Genomic DNA, 21,454 nt, shown 5'->3' on the forward strand with positions numbered 1-21,454 from the left:
CCTGGAGATTACCAGGACAAAGAGGAAGGAAAGTGAGTCAGGCCAGGGGACCAGGAGGTCTGGTCTTAGGAGGACTGAGTGAACCAGGATCTGGGAGTGACAGGCCCACTGTCTGGGCTGGGGACAGAAGCAGATTGGGATGGGGCAGAAGCTCAGCTTGCCTCCAGCATATGCATATGAAGGGGCTTGAGAAGATTGTTTCCCTTTTAAAATAGTAGTTGGGGGAAGGGGCTCAACTGTATTTGCAATTTCTAATGAGATTATAATTATTTCAAAATTAAAAGTTAAAAACACAAAAAAGTTATTTATTTTAAATATTTTTAGTTGTATTTGGACAAAATATCTTTTTTTTTTATTTTTTAGTTGTAGATGGACACAATATATTTGCTTATTTATTTTTATGTGGTGCTGAGATTTGAACCCAGTGCCTCATGCATGCAAGGCAAGTGATCTACCACTGAGCTATAACCCAAGTCCCACAATATCTTTATTTCATATATTTATTTTATGTGGTGCTGAGGATAGAACCTAGGGCCTTGCATGTGCTAGGTTAGCCCTCTACCCCTGAGCCACAACCACTGCCCCACAAAAGTAATTTTTTAAAAATTTTTTTGAGTTGTTGATAGACTTTTTTTTTTTTTAACTATATATGCAGTGCTGAGAATTAAACCCATATCCCATTCTCAGTGTCTCAGACATGCTAAGCCAGCACTCTCCACTGAGCTGCAGGCCCAGCCCCCAAACATTACTTTTAAAATAAGAGGTCCATTCCTTGACTAATGCTGGACCTGCCTTGGTTTGTGCTGTCTGCAGGAACTGGTGGAGACCTAGTGAGAAAACATGGCTCAGGAAAATTGCCTTGTTTGTGTGGGGAAGGTGCCTCTCAGGGAGTTAGGAACTAGCAGAATGGAAGGAAAGGGTGACTATTTCTTGGATGTGGCCTGGGGACAGGGTGTATTTGCTCTGGTAGTGCTGTAGCTGTGAGCCTCAAGTGACCACTAAGTGCTTGGAAGGTGGCTGGTTCCAAATCAGCGATACTAAGAGTGCAGCCTATAACCTGGTTGTATGGTTGAAAGAAGATAAAATATCTCATTAGTAACTATGTTGAGTATGTTTTAAAATGGTAATATTTTTTATATATTGGATTAAATATATGTCACTAGAGTTGATGTTACTTTTCTTAAACACCCTTTTTATTGTGGTGACCAGAAAACTTAAAGTCACATATGTAGCTCACATTGTAATCCTACTAGAGAGTGCTGATTTAAACCAAGTTTAAAAAAATAAGATAATGTGCTTACTTTATAAAATTCAGAAGCTACATTGTTAAAGAAATATTTGATCAATGTTGCAATCTATAACATTAATTTCAACCACTGGTATCTTTGAAATTATAAGTAATACATATTATCTCAGTAGGTAGAGTGTTTGCCTCACATGCACAAAGCCCTGGGTCCAATCCCCATTCAAGCCCCAGCACCATAAAAAAAAAAAAAAGTTATACATATTTATGCATGTATTTGGTTTATTCATTCAAACATTATGCAGATTATTTGCCTTTACCTGTAATGTTTTAAACAAGCTTCTTAGCTATAAAAAAGTCTTTAAGATACTTCATTTGGAAAACTCCAACTGAGATGAAGATCAACGTTTGTGCAAAAGCCCACCATAAAACATTGCTGTTTGTATCTTCACTGGTCATTCGAAAAATTTCTTCACGGTCCTATGCATAAGAGAGATGGATGGATTTAGTTTCTTAAAGAACTTAATGTGTGATTTGGAGGGGAAGGTTGCTGTATGTGTTCAAGATATTTGATATTACCCAGTTAATATATTATACTAAGGTGTACTGTGATTTCCTGAGCTTGAATCTGTTGTTTAACTGAGTATAAAAGAGTAAAAATCAACCTTATAAAACACACTGCATTTTGGTGTGAAATACAGGAATTTTATCTACGACTTCATACATTTTATTTGCTACCATCAAGCAGAGCAAACACTGCCTACCCAATTGGGGTGATTCCCCTGTTGGAGTTCTTCCTTTGTGCCACATGCTTGCCTTACTTAAGTTCACTCCAGTCCTTATTTTCCAGATCATGACACCCAAGCTTAGTGAGGACACAAGCTGGTGAGTGGTAGAGCAGATTTGAGCCCACTGAACCCAGTGACTCAGGAAGCAGGGTCGAATGACAGACTGATCCAGAAAGGGGGCCCACTTGGCCCTACAGACATATGGAGTGTGTTGGGAGCATTGTTCATTCCCTCCGTAAGTTCCCACCTTCTGCTGCGGGTGCTTTGCTGGTACAGGGATAGGAAGAGAGCAGTGCCTTTCCCAGCAGAGCCCAGCCAGCACCTCTCTCGGCACTGCCTGCCCACGTGGTTCTACTCAGGACACCAGGAAACAACTGGCAGTTCCTTCTTTCCCTGGTCCAGGGGCTTTGTGTTGAGAAATGCATTCCCGGCAGGAAGAGATCAAATAAGCTGAGTAGGCAGACTGACCCTTTGATAGTTTTGTTCTTTGAGTATTTGCTCAATTTGTTCCATTAGATGTTCAAGCTTGAAGGTAACTTCATTAACTTTGTCCTTTGCCTGAGCAATTGCAGCATCAAGGTCATGTTCTCCAACTCGAATATCCAAGTGGATGCGCTGCTTAAACAGTGAAGAGGAGGAGACGGGCATTGAAGACAGCTCAGTGCTTCCTGCATCCTCGCTCCCTCCTTCCACCTCCCTTCCCTTCTTGATGAGTGGGGGAGTGGGGAGTGGGGTGCCGCTTTGTGCCTGGTCTCCCTTTTGTCCCTGTTCTACTCAGTTGCCTTTTTTAACAATGATGCAGTAAGTGCCAGCCTAATGACCTGAGGGTGTATTTATACCTTCCTGCAAATCAGATTTACTATGAGGTGCTGAGAAGATTTGATGGCTGCTCTCAGGAAACTTTTCTTTATGTATAACAGAATTTTTTATACTAAAGTACAAATTCTCTTCATCTGTCCTCAACACATTTAGAGAAGAGCCACCCACCATCCTCCTGCATGAGTTTCATTTATTGGAATCCATTACTAACTCCCCCTCAGCCTTCCCCTGCTGTCAAGTCTGAGGGACCACAGTTCTGTTCACCTTCCCTCAGCTCTCACTTCCCCCGTCAGTCGGCTTCACGGCTCCCTTTTGAAAGCCTTCCTAGAGACCAGAAGGGACCTTCACGAGTTTCTCTAAGGTGTCAGCAAGGCCTCCAGAGGTGCACACTCACCAGCCTTCTCTCTCCAGCAGACACGAACCTTGTTGAATTAGATTCTAAGCAAATGATGTGTTCACCAGGTGAATATGAAGTAAAATAGAATGTTCCTTCTGGACCAAATAATTTTGATAGTAGTACCTAGGGTTAAGGATTTCCATAGTTTAAGATTATCATTCTCTACATTTTAAAAAACAAATCTCCCTACATAAATCTGTTCAAAATAATGCAGTTCCCAGAGAAGAGACCTAATAGCTAATAAACATGAAAAATATTCAGCCTTGAAAGTAATAAAAAATCCAAACTAGAATAAGGCATTCCTTGTGTATTATCAGATTGATAAGGGTTTAAAACTACTCAGGTAGTATGGAGACATAAGCACTCTCCAAATGCTGTTGGAATGTAAACAGAACGACAGTTGTAGAGAGTAGTTAGGTGATATGTATTACAAATTTAAAAGTTTAAATCATAGAATCATAAATTCTGCCTATATAAACTTATTCTAGTAAACTACATGAAAAAACAAAGTTACATGTAAAAGGATATTCACTGTGATGTTTGTAATAACAAAATTGTATTCTTGAAATAACGAATACCTTTCAGTAGGGAATTGATTAGATAAATTTAGGAAAGCCCCTAAAGGAGCACTGTATGTCAGTGAAAAGGATACTAAACCCATATCTCCACCAGAGGTGTCCCTCACACAGCTATAGAGGATGCTGTTTTATAAAAAGTATTTTTTTATAAAAGTATACCTGCATGCATATGTTCCTATATGCATAGAAAAGAATGCCGGAGAATACTCACCAAGCTGTAAACAGTGGTTACATCTGCTAGGAAACTTTAGTTTCCTACTTAGAATATTTTATAGTGAAATAAATGTCTCAGGATTTCCATAGAAAGTCACAGGGCATGCTGGACAGCAGGAAACACAGTTTGAAGAGACAGAGCAAGCATCAGAACCAGATACAAATATGGTAGAGATGTTGGAATCATCAGGTCAGGAATTAAAAAGCAACTCTGATTAATATACTAAAGGCTGTAATGGGAAAAGTAAACAACATGCCAGAAAAAAATGGGAAATATAAGCAAAGAAATGGAAATTCTAAGAAAGACATTATAGAAATTTTAAAATACTGTAAAAGCAATGAAGAATGCCTTTGACAGTAGGATCCTTAGTAGACTGGGCACAGCCAAGGAAGGAGTTTCTGAGCTCGAGGCTCTGTGAATGGAAACTTGCAAAACTGAAATGCCAAGCGGGAAGAAGGGAGGGAAACCCAGGAACCAGGGCATGGCAGAAAGCAGACTTGGGCATGATGGGGAAACTAGGAGGAGAAAGAGAAAGCAGAAGGAATACTTGAAGCAATAATGGCTGAGAGTTTTCCCCAAGTTAACGTCAGACCAGGAAGCTCAGAGAACACCTACAGGATAAATACCCAAACAAAACAAACAGTACCCCCCACACAGTCTGTACCTCAGCATGTCACACACAAGTCACACAGAAGGTCAGAGCTAAAGAAGACCTTGAAATGAGCCCAGGCAAACCTTGCCTAACAAGGGGGAAAAGGCTCGAATCACATCTAACTTCTCAGAAACTGAGCAGGAAGAGATGAAGTGATGAAATACTGTACTGGGAGAGAAAGACATACCCCCAGCCCCGGCTCCTGTGTCCTGCAGAAGCACCCTTTAAGAATTAAAAATAAAAACTTTGTTAGAAAAACAAACTGAGGAAGATTGTTACCAGTTGAACTGCCTTTCCAGACATGTTAGAGTAAGACCCTGAGAAAGAAGGAAGATGATGTAGCCAGAAGCTCTAGTTCGTAAAGGGCAGTCCTTCTCTCATTTCTAACTGACTGACAGGTAACAGCCTGTTCAGTAAGACAGCAGCAGGGCCTTCCGCGGTGAGAGTTCATGAAAAACAGGAGAAGAATCAGAAACACTGTATCAGAAGGCACTTGCACACCTATAAAGTGGAACAGTGTGCTCTCTGAAGTGGACTTGGGTTTGTTGTAAATGGGTGTTGCAAGCTCTAGGGCAACTACCTTTAAAAAGTTGTTTAAAAGTACAATTGATATGTTAAGGAGAAAGAAAGGAGTCATCGAAAATGCACAATTAAAACCATAAAAAGAAAAAAGTTGAAAATTGGAACAAAGAACAAGGGCGATGAATAGAAACAGAGCAAATCTTAGAGAATGTGATCAAACTACATCAGTGATCACTTCAAATGTCAGTGGTCTGAACGCACCAGTTAGAATGACAGATTGTCAGAATGGGTCAAAAAACAAAACCCAATTACCTGTCTACAAGAAAGATACTTAATAAAGACATATAGATTAAAAGTAATGGTACAGAGAAAGATAGGCCCTGCTAACCTTGAAGAAAGAGAAAGCTACAGTAACTATATTAGTACAGACATTTAACTTCTGAAGCAAAGGAAATTATCAGGGCCCAGTTGTGATAAGGGGCCCAGTTCTCCAAGAAGATGTGTGATCCTCAATATGCATGCACTGAAGAACAAAGCTTCAGAACACGAAGAAAACCGATAGAGCTGCAAGGAATACATTAATTCGCTGTTTTAATTGCAGACGTCAACACTTTTATCAGAAATGGATCTATCGTGGAGAAAATCAATAAGGACATAGTTGATCTCATTGGCGTCGTCAGTTGGCTGCATGTAATTGACATCTGTGCACTGGTGCAGCCAACAAAAGCAGAATACAGGTTTTTTTGTTTGTTTGTTTGTTTGTTTGTGTTTTGGTCAAACTCTCATGGAATATAAACCTTCTGGGCCATAGGTACACTAAACAAGTTTTAAAGAAGAGAAATCATAAATGTGCACTCTCAGACCACAATCTAATTAAACTAGCAATCAATAGCAGAATGGTAGCTGGAGATCCCTGAAGTCTTGGAAGTTAGCATGCTTCCATCAACACATGAGTCAAAGAGCAAATCTCAGGGGATATGTACATGTGTCTCAAAAAATTAAAATACAGCTTAACAAAGTTCGTGGGATACACTGAAAGCTGTGATCAGAGGGAGATTTAAAACACTGAATGCATATATCAGGAAAAAAAGGTCTAAAGCCAGCAATCCAAGGAAAAGAAAACCAAATTAAATGCAATGTAAGAGAAGAAAACTAGATTATGAACAGGAAATGAAACATCAAAAAAAAACTAAAAAGCTGGTTCTTTGAAAAGATGATAAAACTGGTAAGCCTCTTGACAATTTAACTATGGGGAAAAAGGAGGACACAGGTTACTGACATCAGAGGTGAAGGAGGGGCATTTCCACAGACCCCAGGGACACCGTGAGATGCTGCAGGAGTGCTGTGGGTGACTCTGTGCCTGCTGGTTTGACACTGATATGGCTTGAGTCTGAAAGTTCCCAAAGGCTCCTGTGGTTTGGGCTGGGGTCTCGATGCAGCAGTGCTCAGAGGTGAGGTCTTAGAGGCTCTGACCTTGTGGGAGGCCAAACTAGCACGTGACCATGTCTGTCTCCCCTTCTGATTGGTGTGGCATCGTTGTCCGTCACTCTGCAATCTGGTGCCTAGGGAACCCAGACGATAGCCTCAATCTTTAAGGGTTCCAGTGACTGTCTTCTTTGTGCCTGGGCTCGCCTTCCTACAGCCCCATGGGTGGAGCTATGCTCACCTGTTCCTTTGTAATATTACCCCTTGCCCTGTTTGGGATAGAATGTTCCATGGAAACACCTTTGTGTGTCCCCTTCTCTTGCTGTGCCCTTGGGTGTGGCCTACCTAGGTGTCAGTCAACCTGCTGACAGCAGACTCAGGAAGCTAGACTCAGCCCCCCTGAAACTGACCTCTTGCCTCATTTGAATGGCTTCTCCTCAATAAAAGGGGTCAGCACGTGTGGGCTCTCTTCTCTCTCTCTCTCTCTCTTTCTGCTGACCCTTTAAGATCAGAGGAGCCATCACAGCACCCCCAAAGAAAAAGGTATTTCTGTCTCTTGTGTGGTTATTTCGCACAGCCCAATTAGCCCAGGTCCCCTGGAGTGACCCTGAGGGTTTTAGTCGCCAGCAACCCGGCAAATGGCGTCCCTGGGTGGGCAAAAGGTCTGAGTGTTTAAGTCGCCGGGAACCCAACATGACCTCACCAGTGGATGAGTCCATAATGGTTCATAACTGAAGGGACCATTGGACGGTCCATTTTGAAAGGGTAGGAGGTGGGCCTACCTGGGGAAGCTCACTGGGTGTCCTGGCGGGTAGATCTCGTTCCTGGGTGGGTCTCGTTCCTGCCCTTTCCTTGCTTGGATCTCTGCTTCCCAGCTGCCATGCATGAGCAGCTCTGTTCTGCCACATGATCCCAGAGGTGACATTCTACTTCACCACAGGCCCAGACATTGCAGGAGGGGCCAGCAACCATGGACTGAGACCATGAGCCAAAATCAATGTCTCCTCCTTTGTTGGTTTTCTCACTATTTTGTCACAGTGTGAAAGTTGACTAACATAGATGAAATGGACCAACTTCTTGGCAATCTTCCAAAACACATGCAAGAAGAAATAGATGATCTGAATAACCCTGTATCTAGGGATTGAATCAAGGATGAATAACATGGTCTGTGGCTATAGCTCAGTGGTAGAGCACTTGCCTTGCACATATGAGGCACTGGGTTGGATCCTCAGCACCATATAAAAATAAATAAATAAAATAAAGGCATTGTGTCCATCTACAACTAAAAAAAATTTTGTAAAAGGATGAATAACCTTTTAAAACAGAAAGCATCAGACTCATATGGGTTCACTGGTGAATTCTACCAAACACTTAAGAAATAAATTATGACAATTAACTAAAATCTCTTTCTAAAGAATAGAAGCAGAAAAAATACCTCCTGATTTTTTTTAACACCTTAGCCCCCCCAGGGTTGGAACTGCAGGTATACACCACTGTGCCTAAGTCTTACTTCATTTTATGAAGGTAACATTACCCTAATACAAAACCAGACAACATTATAAGAAAAATCTATGGATGCTTCTCTCTCCTGAACATACATGCAAAAATCCTTCCCAGCACAGGAGCAGAGCAGATCTAACACCATGCGAAATGAATCGCACACGTGAACAAGTGGGGCTTGTTGCACACACGCAAGGCTGGCTGAACATCCAAGTGCTACAGCCATCCCCACAGTAGGTTGAAGAACCATGTGTGCACCATCTGAAAAGCCTTTTGACAAGAGATGCTGCTCATTCATGATAAAGACTCATTAAATCAAGAACTGAATGGAACTGATTCAATTTAAAGAAGATTGTCTACAGAAAACCCACAGCTAGTGTACTGAATGGTGAGAATCCAGAGGCTTCTCCACTAAGGTCAGGAGGAAGACAGGATGTCATCTCTCACCATTTTATCTAGCATACTACTAGGAGGTCTAATTAATGTGACAAGAAAAGGAAACAATAGGAAAACAGACTGGCAAGGAAGAAATAAAACTTCCTGACTCACAGAGGATATGATGATATACAAAATACAAAAGGATTCCCAGTAAGTTGGGAGGCTGAGGTAGGAGGATGGGAAGTTCAAGGCCAGCCTCAGCAACTTAACAAGACCCCAGAACAGAATAAAAACAAAAAGGGTTGGAGATGTGGCTCAGTAGTTAAGCACCCCTGGGTTTAATCCCCAGAACAAAAAAAAAAAAAAGAAAAAGAAAATGACATTGTGAAGAAGAAAATGAGACGACGAACCACAGACTGGGAGAGAGTCTCTGGAAGACATCTAACAAGGGATGACTGCTCAAACTACACAAAGAGCTCTTAAAAGTCAACAAGGGGAAGGCAGCCCAGCTTTTAATTGGGCAAATATCTGAAAAGACACCTGGCCAAGAAGAATGCGGGTAGCACATAGGCATATGAGAAGAGACTCAAAGCATGTGGAGGGCCCTGCAGTGAGATGTCCCCACACACCTATCAGAATGACCCAGATCCAAAACACTGACCATACCGAGTGCCGGCAAGGGTATGGAGCCGCAGGAGCATCTGTTCACTGTGGAGGGGGGCCGAATGTCGCACAGACTTCAGGAACAGCGTGGCATTGTCCTGGAGAGCTAAGTGTACGTGTGGTCTATAGGAATGTCCTTGGCATTTGCCAAGTGGTCTGGAAACCTAGGTCGGTCCACACAGAGACTTGCAGGTGGGTATCCATAGCAGCTCTGGGCATGATTGCCCCACCTTAGAAGCAACCACACTGTCCTTGCATGGGGGGATGTGTAAGCTGGCACAATGGACACGCAGTGTTCCCCAGCACAACCAGGCCAGGAACCTTAAGGGCACATTATCAAGTGGAGCACGCTGAAAAGAGAGCTGTGGTTCCAGTGGCATGATACCCAGGGACAGGAAGACCAGTGGTGTCAAGGGCTGATGAAAGGGAGGTTCTACTGGAGCACAGAGCATGTTCGAGGTGGAGAAATTGCCCTGCGACACCACGTCTGTCCAGACCCGTGAAACATGCATTACCAAGAGAAGCATGCTGTGAACCCCTGGCCCTGGGTGCACGGGTTGTGGCAAAAATCCTCAGGGGCCAGGAGGTTGCTGGTAGTTGGGGAGGTCGTGCCTGAGTCAGAGCAGGGAACTCGCTGTGGTCTGCTCAGTTTTGCTGTGACCCTAAAACTGCTCTACCATCGCAAAGTCTTAAAAACATATTACACAGATAGAAAAATGCAGTCAAGATGCTTGGTAGGGCTGGGGTTGTAGCTCAGTGGTAGAGCACTCGCCTAGCACGTATGAGGCCCTGGGTTCGATCCTCAGCACTACATAGAAATAAATAAATAAAATAAAGGTATTGAATCCAACGACACCTAAAAAATAAATTTTTTTAAAAAGATGCTTTGTAAATGTCTTTCAGTTTTGATGTAGAGAAAATGAAGAACATTGTCACGTACCTGATTCCTTTCAAGAGGACCACTGAAAGGGAAAGTTTGTCAGTAAGTCTGCGGTCAAGGGTGAGGTTTATTATTACTTCCTATTTTTGTATGAATAGCAAAACCTTTCTCTTCTCTGAGGAAATGTTCAGTGACTACTCACTACCTGTTAACACATTCCTGAGATTTACTTTTGTATTCCAAAGCCTTCGTTGTCTTGTTTCACTGAACATGAAATTCACCAAACAGCTTTGAATGCTATTCCCATGGTGAGCTGGGGAAAATGCACACTTGAGTTTGAATCTCAGTGCTTCAACTTGATGACAGTCTGTAAGTCATTGAACCTTTGAGCCACATTGCCTCTGCCCAACAGAATATTGGAAGTGGAAAGTGGGATGGGGTAGAGAGGTCCGTGTGGTACACCACGGTCACCACCTGCTCTGCCCACTCCGCCAGCCACTTCATTCCTTCGGGTTGTCCCTCACTGGCGCAGGAATGGGTAGCTCATCAAGACCGGCAATGTGGACAGTCCCGAGCTCTGACACTGACCAAGAGAAGCAGGGTACACAGGGACTGGTCTATCCAAACTGATACCGCCAGAGCCGGTTCTTGTCACCCCATCTCTATGTGGAGAAGCCCTTCCTGAGAATAAGGCCCGTGGGAGGGATTCTGCCCTTCTCCTAGGCCAAGAGAGGCTCGGGCATGCTTCACACGTGCAGTGTTTGCTGGATGTCTACAGAATGGATGAAAACATGTCTCACTTCTAAAAGGGAACGTTCTCAGGCAATGGTGTATTTATGTTTTCTTAAGAGACAACATACGCTGCATTTTCTAGCTGGCCTTGACCCGTGGACTCAGACTCCTGCCTCTGCCTCTCATGGGGCTGGCCATGCAGTGTGTAACTGACCCAGTGGGCGAGTGTGTGTTCTAAGGAGTTAAGTGTCTTCTGAAGACAACAGACAGGTTTTAATTTCTCCTGCCTACATAGAACCCTGTCCTTGTCACTGAGAGGCCCGTGCCACTCTCCGGGGATTACCCACCAGCACCTGCTGCCCATGAGCTGATTTCTAGGACCTCCATTTTTGCGGCCCTGGACTCAGGATGCCAGAGCACCTGTGGTACAGTGGGATCTGGATGTCACTGTTACACCCATTGTACAAACGAGGAAACTGAGGACGAACCAGTCAAATAACCTGACCAGGGAGGGTTTGCCCTCAGAGATGACAGTGTGTGCTGGAAATTGTCTCCCCTCCTGGATCTGCGCTCTGTCCCTTTGACCATGCTGAGTTTTCTGCTCCTTCACTGGTGCCCCGTGGCGACAAGGTTCTGTATGACCTGGGGCTTCTGAATTACTTGAGAAAGCCTCTGCCAGAATCTGAGGAAGGAGATAGGCAGTGGTTTTTCTGACCTTTGGTTTTTGGGGAAGCTGTGGCTCTGCCAAAGATGGGGCCCAACCCAGGCAAAATCTGCAAGTCTCTGTGTCCACAGAAGCCCCCACGTGACTTCTCTTGAAACTTCCTATGGGAAGAGTGTTTCTGTTCCTCATCTAGACCACGGGTCTTTGAGGGTGAGGTACTGTCCTAAATAAAAAGCTGCAGGTGAATGTGGTAGTGCACACCTGTAACCCCAGCAACTCAGGAGGCTGAAGCAGGAGGATTGCAATTTAGTAAGGCCCTAAGCAACTTAGCAAGACCCTGTCTCAGAAGAAAAAAAGGGGGGGGGGGGCTGGGGACATGGCTCAGTGGTAAATCACCTCTGAGTTCAAACCCTGGTGCAAAAACAAAAAAAGTTGTAAACGCTAGCTGATGGTGCTCAGGTGCTCAGTTATGCATAAGCAGAAGTTGTAACACTATGGGCACGAGGGGCAGGTGGTTCCTGCACGAGCAGTTAGTATCTCAGCACAGATGCATGCTCACCTCATCGTCGTATGTTGTGACAGTCACGAACATCCCCAGACCAGGGCCCGGTTCTCGGAAGTCGAGTTTGCCTGTGTCCCACTGCTGGATCTTGAAAGTCCCTGTGTCATAAGCAGGAGGCAGTGACTGTGTGTGTGGAAAGCATCAATAGGTGATGACCTCTAGGTTAGGCCCATCGTCTTTCTCTGTTTGTCTGTGTCATGAGGACCCTTGCCTGGGGCAACCTCCGCCCTGGGGGTCTGTGCGACCAGCAGGACAACTCTGGGCAGGCAGCAGGGCTGGGTGCCTGCTGAGCTGCTGCACCACCCAGCCTTGGTCTCCGACACTGGAGGGTGGGGCAGGCTGTGCCCTGCTCAAACCCCAGGATGCTGAGGCTGCCAGTCAAAAGCCTGGGAAGGGTCCCACCTACCGGTGAGCCCTGCTGTTCAGCATCCCCGGTGGCCCTCCCGCCTTTAAGCTCCCCCACAGCTCTGCCCCAGGCCTGTCCCCAGGACTCCTGCTCAAGCACGCACGAGTCCCGGGGTCCCCTCACGGGCCCTGCAGATCTGTTCTTTGAGCATGCATGCGCTGGTGCCCCTCGTCTGCACTGCGAGGGGCTAGAGAGCCTCAGACATTCCATTCCTCCCTGCGGCCCTCTGGGGTCTGGCAGTAAGCCTAGGGAAGTGTTTGGCTCCATGGTAGGGGCTCAATAAATGTTTGTGGAATAAGTGAAAGGGTCCCACAATTCAGGTTCAACAGAGGACTTGAATGAATGGGTACCAGTCATCCCTACCCCCACTGCAACACAGCGTTCCTGGCATGCTGCCTGAGTTCTCAGAACAGGCCAGGGTGACCCCGCCTGCTTCTGTGGGATCCTCCAGCCTCAGGCCCAGGCCTCCCCAAGGTGCCCTTCAGGCAGGAGGGCAGCTTAGAGGGAGGAGTCATGGCCAGGGAGGCCAGCAGACGGCAGAAGAGAAGCACTGCTCATGGGCCAGTCGGCTGGAGAGGGTCGCTTCCTGTGGGTGAAACAGTCCTGAGACAGAACACCCGCGCAGCCCAGCACAAAGCCCCGTGGAGTTTCTCACCACGTGGCCATGGAGCTGGGGGGCTCACTGGCTAGGAACAGGGATACGACTTTAGGTGGGCCATCTGGGGCACTGCACTGGGCTGCGGGTGCCTCAGTTTTCCCGCTGATAAAGCAAGGATAATATGTTATATCAGCCAGGCCACAGTGGTACACAACCTCTAATCCTAGCTACTCCAGAGGCTGAGGCAGGAAGACCACAAATTGAGGCCAGCCTCAGAAACTTAGGGAGACTGTCTCAAAATTAAAAATAGAAAGGGCTGGGGTGCAGCTCAGTGGTAGAGCGCCCCTGGGTGCAGTCCCCAGGACCCCAAGCCAACACCAACAGTGGTAACATAAGGGTACACCTCCCTTTGGGTGTGAGAGCAGCAAGTCAGGGTTGTGTTCTCCCTAGAGTGGACCTGAGCACACCAAAAGCTCTCAGTAAGGCCTTGATTGGCAGCTCCCTGAGCCACCATGGGCCTGAGCAGAGCACCTCTCTATCAGCTGACCACAGCAGGCGAGGAGCAAGAGGACTGCCCACAGCCACCCAATGTGCCACCAAGCCAGAGTCACACTTGGGCCGATCACAGGACCTCTGCAGCACTCACTGCCAGAGCCTTCCTCCTGGCTCCTGGTGAAGGCCAGTACTATGGGGCGAGGGCCTCACGCCCTCTCCTGGTGCCTGAGGTCACTGATGGTCATCCCATTCCTCCAGACTGCATCCTTGAGACCGCAACTGTGGGTCACTGGACTGTATTATAGGAACAACACACTCATTGTAGGAATTTCGGAAAGTGCAAGTCCCTCCAGGAATTCCTAGGACTGGTGTCAGCCGTCTAGCCTTTTTCCTATAAGTACCTGGTATGTGTTTATCAAAAATGAGTTTGGAGCCCAGCACAGCTGGGGAGGCTGAGGCAGGAGGATCGTGAGTCCAAAGCCAGCCTCCTCATTGTAGAAAGGCCCTAAGCAACTTAGCAAGACCCTGTCTGTAAATAAAATATTTTTTTAAAAGACTGGGGATGTGGCTCAGTGGTTGAGTGCCCCTGGGTCATGTTCTCTGAATAGGCCTCGATTANCAGCAACTTAACAAGACCCCAGAACAGAATAAAAAAAAAAAGGGTTGGAGATGTGGCTCAGTAGTTAAGCACCCCTGGGTTCAATCCCCGGCTGGGGGGGGGCGGGGGGGAAGGAGGAGAAGAGAGAGAGATTGGAACATGTATGCTATCTGTGCCTTGGTTTTCCAACCTAGGTTTTTGAGACCCGTGTACCGTGTCTTAGATTTTCTTCTGTGACCTTTAATCGAGGCCTATTCAGAGAACATGACCCAGGGCCGAGCGCAGGGCAGGGCAGAGAGCAGGTGGCCTTCTGAGGACAGGTGGGGGACCATGGAACAGGAGCCCGAGGTGTGTGGCTGGAGGCCACGTGGTCTGGCAGACCTGGACCCCCACTCACAAGCCATCTGCCCCTCCGGAGGGAGCCAGGCATGGAGGCCACGCTGCAGCTCCTGGGGTGTCTTGGAGGAGCGGAGCCGCAGAGCTGAGAGCACGGCTGGCCCTCGCGGCCATCCAGACCTGCAGCCACACAGCGGACAGTGCGAGGGACAGAGGAGGCTCCACATGCACTGACGACCTTGCTCTTAGGAGGAAGCCCACACCGGCCACGTGCCACATCCCCCAAGACCTGGCCCTTCTCCTCACTGACCACACTGCCTTCTCCTATCTTGGAAGTACAGGGCCTGTGAGGAGGGCAAGGGGCATATAGACTGAGATTCCAAGCCAGGAGGAGGCTGCCCAGAGGAGGCCGCCGGGAGGAGGCCCGCAGGATGGGAGGAGGCCCGGACACTCCCACAGTCCTGTCCAGGGGCTCTCGGTGCTGAACACTGTAGTGGCCTGGGGCCCTCAGCCCTGGGAGCACCTGGCTCTGCCGAGTGTTCTGATGACCTGATGGCAGGCACCTGGGCGTGGACAGCAGTCGTGTCAAGAGTGCTGTGAACACACTGATCTCTGAAACACTCCAGGGTCCTGGAGGGCCTGGTGGGACTCCATCAGCAGGGTGCTGTGCACAGGCCCTCCCTGGGGAGCTCACACCAGTCCAGTGCCGACTGACGGCTGCTGTCAGAACACCAGCAGCAGCCCAGAGGGCCCCAGAGGCCAGCAGGACTGATGTCCAAGACAGTTGTGGTCCTGCCCTGTGCTGCATGCCCATGCCACTGTTGGGTTCCTGCAGGGACCGGGAGGGGCGTCTGCCAGGCCTGGGCTGTCCGCTGGCCCCCGAGCAGGGCTGCTCCAGGAATGTGTGTCTCTGGGCACCAGGGGTGTGCATTTCAGGTGCTGCGTGGCAGGCGGGGGCCTGGGCACCTGGTGGAGTTCAGCAGCATGCCCACGGGCCCACTTTGCACTCGCCTGGTGGCTGCCCAGGTCACTGTTGCTTGACAGGCTCCCTGTCTTGCAGATCCTCCGGGTGACGGGTCTGTTCACCGTTGGCCTGTTTTCTCCACCCAGGAATGCGGGACAGCCTCCATGTGCCATCCATTCCTAGAAAGTCGTGGAATTCTCATCCCCCAGGGAGCTGCTGAGCTGTCCATCAGGTCTGTGGGTAGACCTGGCTGTTACGAATGACAAGTGCCGCCATAAACACCGTGGGGTGTGGGAGGGAGGCCTGGTCCCAGGAGTGAGACGTCTAATCTGTGATCGTCCTGTGCTCCTGAGTTCCGGGGGCCCCGGGATGAGCCTGCAGCTAAAAGCACCTCTGGACTTCTCCCCTTGTCTGGAGCGTTTCTGTGGTGGACGCCTGGCACTTGAACCCTTGGCTCAGGCCTGCTTCAGAGGGCTGTGTGGCCTCCAGGAGGGCCTGTTTCCCTGTGGGAGTTTGAAGGACGGAACTCGTCTGAGCAGAGCCCTCTCCTGCTGTCCCTGGTCTCGAGGAAGAGGTACTTGAAGGGCTCGCCGTGTAGGGCCCTTCCAGAAGGTGCAGCCAGGAGCAGACTGGGTGGACCATGAGGCTCTCCCTCTCAGCAGCAGACCCTGCCTGGCCTGCGCCTCAGACTCACATGGAAGGTGCTCTGCCCTCCCGACTCCAGATGGCCCGGAACTCACTGCTGAGGGACGGGCATGTGGGACTGAGGGAAGTGAGGTCACAGACACAAAACACCTGCTTGGGGCTTCCTGCAGGTGCACGGTGCTGGGGTTCGCCCTGGTGTTGGTGGCAGTGCCGTGGCCGGCAGCTCCCAGGCACCCGAGCCCCTCCTCATCTCCCACTCAGACTCTTGTGGGAGCCTCTGCTTCTTGGGGAGGGTTAGGCCCAAAGCACCCCGCTTCTCCAGAGGTGCGGGGCAAACAACCGGAGGCCGAGCCAGAGAGGTTGGAGGCAGTGTGGGTGGGGGACACCCTTTACGGCCAGACTTAGCCGCCTCCAGCTCAGGTGGGACGCCCACAGTCACCAGCATGGGGCGGTGCCGGTGGGTGCCGGTGGGTGCCAGAGCTCTCTCTCCAGCTGTTCTTTATTCCTCTGTGGCATTGAGTCACCTCCATCAGGGACGGTGGACACCTTCCTCATGGCCTATGGTCAGTCCTAATGAGAAGCACCTTCAGGCAGATCTTGGCCTGAAGGTGTTCAAAAGTCACCCCTTTTGGACTTCCAGATGGCCCTGAGCTGGAAGGAGGACAGGACAGTGGGCATGGGGCTTCCTGGCCTAGACTCCATGAAGATTTTAGGTTTGTTTTTAACCGTGATCTCGTGAGTGGACAAAGGTGCGTTCTCGCTACCTCTCACCTGGTGGCACTTGGCACTGCATTCGTGAGCAAGTGGACACTGAGTCTTGGCTGCAGGGGTGCTGAAGGGAGCAGGTGAGGGTCGGGTGTGCGGGGTGCGAGCCACAGGCCTCCCAGTGCCCTGCAGTGGGAGGGCATCCACTGGTGTCCAGCCTCCTCCTGTAGAGTCCTTCACGCCACCACCGTCGCCCGTCGCTCCTTGGCTTCAGCATGCTGGCGTCTGAGGTCCCTGCTCCTCCCGCCGGCTGTGTCCTGCCCTCGGCCCTCCTGTCCTTGGAGGCCGCACAGATGCTGACCGCATGCTGAACACCAGGGAGCTTCGCGTGGAGTCACCTCCTCCACGCGCCACTTCCCCAGCCATCAGCTCCATCCTGACCCTGGGCCTGATCTTGCTCCCAGGTGGTGGCCCTCTGCAGTGTCCACCACAGTTCCCCCCACCCTGCTGGGGCTGGACCTTTGCTCTAGGTCCATGCGAGGGGTGAGTCCTCTGCTCTGTTCCTGGCCTCTGAGTGGCTACTACTCAGTGGCGTGGGCCCTGAGCTCCCCTGGTGGTCCCGCTCCCTGAGTCCTGAATCTGCAGAGCTATGTAGGGGTGACAGGTAAGCAGGCCTCAGAGTGGGGTCACTGGCTCAGAGGTGCAGAGGCAGGGAGGAGAGGGCCGCTGGATTTGGGGAGGAGCCAGGGCAAGTGGCAAGGGGGAGGGGTTGACAGCAGTGGGGGGCGGGCAGGGCCTGAGGCTCTCACTGCGGTTGAGGGCTGAGGCTGCAGCCAGGGTGCCTGTCAGGCCACACAGAGGCCCCCGGCTCACACAGCTGCTGGAGCCCACATCAGGCACCTCCAGGTTCTGTGACTACAGCCCACTGCCACGAAATGCGGCTGGCCAGGTCTGTCCAGCCAGTGTCTGAAGGGCAGCAGGTGGGCAGGAGCTACTCTATCCCTCTTATTCCTTCGGGGCCCCTTGAAAGGAAGGCAGAAAATCCATGAGCTACCCTGAAGGAGACCAAGGGCCCAGGACTCCCCCGGGGCAGTGCTTCCTCTGGGCACACACCGGGCAGAGCCTGGTGCCCTCTGTATGTGGGTGGGCTAGAAAGGCCTGCAGATCTCACACATCCCCACAGCTGGAAGGAGCAGGCGCCACCATCACCTGCCATCACAGAGAGGCTGAGGAGCGTGCTGGCCGTGGCCCATGGCAGGAAACAGTGCTGCTCCCGGTGCTGACCCTGACAACGGGAAGACCCCAGCACTGCCGGCGCCTGGCCTGTCCGCGGCCCGCGTCCTGGCCCTCCCCTCCTGGCTTGCTGCGTTGGATGTTTGCAGGCGGGGCCACTCTGAGAAGGAACCCTGAGGCCCAGCGGTGGAGACAGGCTGAAGGCAGAGCTCAGCTCCCCCTGGTGGGGGTGAGGGGCACAAAATCATGGAATACAAAACACAACTTAGGGTGCCTCTAGATTGAGATTTCACCTTCCCCCCACCCCCCCTTTTGCATGGAAATCAGAGTTGGAGATTGATTCTGACTTGAATGTTAGCTAGCATGCTGGATTTTCCCATACAATTCTGAGACTAGTAAGCACTTCTTTCTTTCTCAGAAGGTGGGCCAAGCTCACCTGTGTGAGGATGTGCTTGCAGCACAGGAAATGTGCAGACTCACTGTGGTGACAGAATCTAAGGACAGTCTGCCTGGCAGGCAGTCCTGGGTCTGCACGGGATGCTCCTGCCCATGGTCTCCAGAAGGCACACGGACTCCTGGTGTGTGTCCTGCTTTACTGGACCAGTCCAAAGACCTCTCCTGTGTTTGGACTGCTCAGCCACCATTAGCATGTTAAACGGCAGCAGATTTTCTTGGCTCAAGTAAACCTGACCACCAGAAGAGCAGATTAAGCTTGATGTCAGGTCCAGTCTCCTGCTTTAAAAAGCATACAGTTCCCTCCTTCGTCGATCCACATCAGCTTTGCCTCACTTGGCAGACGGTGAGGAGGGAGCCACTCAGCGTCACACTCACTGCCCAGGGGCAGCCGCGAAGAGAGCCGTGTCAGCCACCTACCTGATACCCACGTGTCTCCTGGAACGTCTTCTATGAGGCATTTCTGCTCTCGTTCCCCTGCGTGGAGATAGAAAGCAGCTGAGGGTGGGAAACTGAGACACAGCAGAACTGCGAGCACCTGCATGGCCCTCTCCGTAGCCGGCAGCAGAGCGTTCTGTGGCCTGGATCAGAGGCACCTGACTGCTTCTTGCAAGCGTGCATTTCCTTGGGTGACCTTGTAAGTAAGATTGATTGCTGTGAGAAGGGACACATGTGTCTGTGCTCGGGCCGTGACGCCAGCAAGTCCCAGGGACAAGATAAAAAGGCGCCTGGGACTTCAGGCCTCTCCAAGCTCTGTGCCATCAGCTTCAGTCCGCTGCTCTTCCAAGGTTGGGAAGTGTTCTTTGGGGTGAGAGGCAGTGCCAGGGCCGGGGAGAAGCGCTGGGAGAAGGCGAGTCTGGGCGCCCGGCACCCTGTGGCGGAGAGCCAGGAGCAGGCCTTGGCAACCACCTGAAATAGTCATTTTCTGGTGTTTCCACTGCCTGGCCGAGGCAGGGGAGGGGGAGTGAAGGGGCGGCTGGAGGTGAGAGTAGGAAGGAGGCGGGGAGGAGCCTGTGGTGATTCGGGCAGCAGGAGGAGCAGGCTTCTGCAACAAAAGTGTTCTGGACACTGGAGAGGAGGCCAGAACCTCACTGAGGCCTCACGCTGAGGAGGCTGTCTGCTTCCTGTAAGGAAGGGAGTGACATCGGGATGGGGCTGGGCTCAGGGGTAGAGTGCTCCTGGCAAGGGTGAAGCCCGGGTTCTACAACAAACAACAAAAACACAGGCAGAGGAGTGAAGTCACTCAGCAGTCAACTAGGTCCTCTTGGTTTTTGCACCTAGTGTCTCCTCTTCTCATTTGAAATACTTGTAGACTCTCAGAAATTTTCAAGAACAGGCCTGTGTGCCTGTAACCCTGCCTTGCTCTGGGAGCGTCCAGCTGCAGCTCCACCAGCACTTGAAAAGCCACCAGCCATCCTTCACCACCTCCCTGATGATGCCAGGCAGAGCTGAAGACTGCGCACCACTGGCTTCCAGTCCCACAAGAGCAGAGAGGGCCTGCGACCGCTGCCCCACCCCCCAGCGCAACTTCCTGCATGAACGAGGCAACTCCGTAGCTGCATCCAGAAACTGGGTTGTGGCACTGGCACAGGGCAGTGACCTGGCCACAGACCTGAGCGGGTGCCACCAGCTTTTACACACGCTACTTTTTAGTGTGTACATGCACTATGTAAGAATGCTTCAATAAGCAACTGCAAACACTCTTGAAACAAGTGGAAAATGCATGAACTCAGGCTGCAGTAGCCCTGAGTGCCTGGGTCACTGAGCATGGTGAAACAACTTCCTAGGCCCCACTGGTCTCCTCTCAAAGGAACCTTTTCTTTCCACATGTTAATTCATGCATTATAGTTATACGTAATGATGGGATTTATTGTTACATATTCAATACATGCACAAAACATAACAATATAATTTGGCCTGTATCACTCCCCAACTCAAAAGAATTTTTATTTTTACACTCTTGAGACTGAGTTGAGTCTTGCCAATTCCTCAGATGCCTTCAAAATTCCTATTGTTTCTGAGTTAAGTACTAGGATCACTCTTAAAGAGTGGCGAGAGTCTCTTTAACAACCACAACTTTTTTTTTAGCCCCAGTTTTCCACATACTTTTCTGGCCAAACTGCAAGTTTTTCAAATCTTTTTGCTCTGCTTTTGCTCCTTATAATCACAGTTAATTTTTCTAAAAGCACTACAGTATCCCTTCTACTGTCTGAATGCTATGCTGCCTTGACATTTCCACTGCCAGATTAATTAGTTTATTATCTTTAAATTAAGTCTCACAGAAATTCTCAGGGCACAGGTAAGACATAGACAACATCTTTGTCAGAATATAACACAAATGACCTCTAGTTCATTTCCAGTAACCCTCCTCTTCTGAAACCTCATGAGACCAGTCTTTACTATCCACTGACCTTTTGGCATTCTGTCTCAGGAACACCCATCAGAATCACCAATTCACCTTCATTTACAACATTCTAAAGCCATTCCAGCTTGCATCTCTAAACTTTTCAAACCCCCACCACCAACAACCATCTCCAAAGGCTTTTGGACTATATGGTCAGGTTAGTCACAGCAATGACCCCACTTTTTGGTATCAATTTCTGTTCTAGTTATCTTTTTCATCACTGTGATTAAAAGACCTGACAAGAACGATGTAGAAAAGGGAAGTTTATTTTGGCTCGAGTTTCAGAGGTTCAGTCCATGGCTGACTGTCTCCATAGCTTTAGGCCTGGGGTGAGTCAGAACATCATGGTGGAAGAATGTTGTGGAGGGAAACTGCTCAAGACATGGCAACCAGGAAGGAAAGGGGGAGGCAGAGGGGAGGGGGAGAAGGAGGGGAGGCAAAGGGAGAGGCAGAGGGGGAGGGGAGGGAGAGGGGAGGGGAGGGAGAGAGAGAGGGAGAGGGGGAGGGAGAGGGAGAGGGGAGGGAGAGGGAGAGGGGGAGGAGAGGGAGAGGGAAAGGGAGGGAGAGAGGAGGGAAGGGGAGGGGAGGGAGAGAGGGAGA

At 49.6% G+C, this 21,454-nt stretch overlaps 1 protein-coding gene across 2 annotated transcripts; it reads right to left on the minus strand.

Moving 5' to 3' along the window:
- Nucleotides 1–1,507: 1,507 nt before the first annotated feature.
- On the minus strand, nt 1,508–19,098 carry LOC107139071 (transmembrane emp24 domain-containing protein 11-like). Of its 2 annotated transcripts, none has more exons than XM_015481856.2 (5): nt 18,871–19,098; nt 12,015–12,115; nt 3,245–3,370; nt 2,500–2,649; nt 1,508–1,723 (listed from the first exon to the last, which is right to left on the minus strand). In XM_015481856.2, exons 1-5 carry the CDS (start codon nt 18,992–18,994, stop codon nt 1,574–1,576), a joined length of 651 nt encoding a protein of 216 aa, XP_015337342.1. In that variant the 5' UTR covers nt 18,995–19,098; the 3' UTR covers nt 1,508–1,573. The 2 variants fall into 2 exon arrangements, with proteins under 2 accessions (XP_015337342.1, XP_048639976.1); XM_048784019.1 differs by having other exon boundaries at nt 2,500–2,646; nt 18,871–19,080.
- Between the last annotated feature and the right edge of the window lie 2,356 nt (nt 19,099–21,454).

The sequence above is a fragment of the Marmota marmota genome, unplaced genomic scaffold (genome assembly GCF_001458135.2).
Source record: "Marmota marmota marmota unplaced genomic scaffold, marMar, whole genome shotgun sequence".
In the NCBI taxonomy this organism is placed as follows: Eukaryota; Metazoa; Chordata; class Mammalia; order Rodentia; family Sciuridae; genus Marmota; species Marmota marmota.